The sequence below is a fragment of the Xyrauchen texanus genome, chromosome 36, assembly GCF_025860055.1.
Source record: "Xyrauchen texanus isolate HMW12.3.18 chromosome 36, RBS_HiC_50CHRs, whole genome shotgun sequence".
Taxonomy (NCBI): domain Eukaryota; kingdom Metazoa; phylum Chordata; class Actinopteri; order Cypriniformes; family Catostomidae; genus Xyrauchen; species Xyrauchen texanus.
Genome location: NC_068311.1, coordinates 5,556,397 through 5,559,139, shown reverse-complemented (window position 1 = coordinate 5,559,139; position 2,743 = coordinate 5,556,397). Strand labels below are relative to the sequence as shown.

Below are 2,743 nucleotides of genomic sequence, written 5' to 3'. Positions count from 1 at the left end.
ACCAGGTACTTTAGTTCCCAAATTGTAATTTCCATGGCCTTTACAGGCATTTGTGATAAAAAATAAATAAAAAAAAAGACATTTTGATTTCAACAGACTTGTAAATTAATAATTTAGACCAATCATTTGAACCGTTTCAAATAGTTCATTAAAAGGAAATGACTCGCTACAAATCAGACATCACTATGGCTTATGTGCAAGTTTTATTCCATACACAAGAGCAATATCTAGTTCATGACATTTTTTAAAGCAGTGAAATTAAAGAAAAATTAACATTCAACCTGCATTGGGCACAAGTGCAAGACACAATGCAGTCAACAAGGGAAAAAATGGCATGTGTCCACTGTCTGCACACTGATATATTGCTCAAAAAATATTTCGACCATATGCCTAAATGACTGTGGTTCATTTTGCATGTGGTTCTGCTTGACGAAGACTTGGTAGAAACGTTGCAAGCAAGTGTAAGCCAGCAATGTAATTTGGAGCAATAAATCAGTGTGCAGACACATACCTTTTTTTGTTTTACAGCAGTTAAATTACCATACATTTTGAGTTTATTATATCCATGACTTTTCCAGGCCTGAAAAACACAGGCCTAATATTTCCAGGACCCTGCAGTAATTTGTGATTAAAAAGATGAACAAATCACATGACTCGGAGGTCCAACAGCAGGGTAAGCTTAGTATATTCACACATAATATACTAACATTCATAAATGTTTGAATTTTATTCCATTTGATGACAAAATACCAATCTAAGTGACATCTGTTAACACAAAATATCTTCTTTCAGGTCTTAACATTTCTGAGCCAAAATTCCCAAGGACTTTTGGTAGAAGTATGACCTCAATTCTTCTTCTGTTCATGCAGGTGTCCTAGTAGAGTAGCCAAAGTTTGACAATCAAGAAGTGTCCCAATTAAGTTAGCCTTCATTTTGAACAGTACAGTGTAGGCTATATATTGTTTTAGATAAATGTTTCGCTTGAAAAATATATTGTGCTTGTGCTATCTTTCTCTCAAATAAATACTACATTGGTCTGATATTTTGTCATCCAATTCAATGGCATAAATGTGAAGTGTGGCCTCCACTGAGTGACCCAACTTTTTTGATATCAGTCACAACCTTTCCTGCGACCTGCTGAGAGAATAACAAACCGCTTTCGTTTGATTTTTGCCTTTGACCTGCCAAAATGAGTCCAGGGAGAAATAGTAGATGAGTGGATCAAGGCAGCAATTGACACTCGCCAGGCAGACGAACGCGCGTAAAACCTCATCGTAATTTTTCTTGCCAAACGCCAAGATTTGTAAGGTAAACGGCAGGAAAAAAACAATAAAAAACAACGTGTTAACGACAAATATAAGCACCACGCTCATTTTGTTGTTCACATTTGTCGCGTCTCCACCGGGACGCCTCCTCAGCACAACTATCACCACGACCGTGCAGACGATATTGACCATCAGGAGCGTCAAAAGAAATGTCGCCTGTCCGATCTTGATGGTCATTGGGACATTGGTGATTTGCATCTCGAAGCACGGCATGTAATGGCACGATTTCAGTGCTCTGTGGAACGTTATACCCTCCGGGATGCATAGGATGGTAATGAGGATCCACACGAGCGAGCAGCACTTGCAGGCAAACGCGGAGGTGCGCAGAGACCGAGAGCGCAAAGGGAAGACCAGGGCGAGCAGCCGGTCCACGCTGATTATAGTGATGAAAATGCAGCTCATCCTGATGTTGATGCGAAACAGCAAGATGGCAACGGTACATGTGCTCGCTCCGAACGGCCACTTGAGCGTTGCGTAAAAGTAGACACGCAGCGGCAGAGAGAGCGCAAGCAGCAGGTCTGCTGCGGCGAGGTTGATCATGAGCACGGCGCACGGTGACCGGAGACCGTGCTGGCGCAACAGGATCCACAGGGACACCGCATTCAGTGGCAGACCCACGGACAGCACTAATCCGTACACGACAGTAGACACCAGAAACCGGAATGAACTCGAACTCCATTGGGTTTCATTAATGCATGTGCTGTTATTCATGTTCATTTACTAGTTGCGCGCCAAAAAGTACCTTAAACACAATCAGCTAAATTATCTCTTGGATTTTTAAAGTCTCCGAATGGATTTCAAGTATCCAGACAGAAGTGAGACGATTCAAGTGTTGAAGGTTAAGGTGAATTAGCTTTATCTTCGCCCCTTCCCAGTGCTTGACATACAGTTGTATTGTCATCGATGGTTCACATTTGTACTATGCTTGAAAACGTCACTACAGATACAAATCTGTCTTTCCTTCTTCCCGTGGTTTATAATTTACAGCTTAACTGTGACTTTTGCTTACAGCACCTGAACGTGAATGAAAAAAGGCTGTAAGGTATAGTTCACCCCCACAAAAATATATATTTTATAATTTACTAACCCACGTGCCATCCCAGATGCAGGGTTTGGGAGTAACGAAATACATGAAACGTGATTACGTATTTAAAAGACAAAATAAAAGTAACTGTATTCCACTATAGTTACAATTTAAATAATTGGTAATTAGAATACAGTTACATTCAAAATGTATTTTGATTACTGAAGAGATTACTTTGCATTTTATTTTCATTATTTTCATTTAATATTTAGTCCTTTCAGATGGAAAACATTTATACATATAAATGATGTGATCCAAAGTGCATTTGAACAGCGGTGAAACACTTTCTCATGATGTGTTACATTCATACGAGCAGACAGAGAAGTACGTTTGA

The 2,743-nt window shown here is 39.8% G+C and overlaps 1 protein-coding gene across 1 annotated transcript; it reads right to left on the bottom strand.

The window, feature by feature from the left end:
* Positions 1-232: 232 nt before the first annotated feature.
* On the bottom strand, positions 233-2,036 carry LOC127629464 (lysophosphatidic acid receptor 5-like). Its single transcript, XM_052106568.1, has one exon. The coding sequence runs from the start codon at positions 2,034-2,036 to the stop codon at positions 1,116-1,118; it is 921 nt and encodes a 306-aa protein (XP_051962528.1). The 3' UTR covers positions 233-1,115.
* Between the last annotated feature and the right edge of the window lie 707 nt (positions 2,037-2,743).

Excerpts from the sequence above, each read along its gene's own strand:
- LOC127629464 (XM_052106568.1), bottom strand. The coding sequence starts at position 2,036 with ATGAATAACAGCACATGCATTAATGAAACCCAATGGAGTTCGAGTTCA.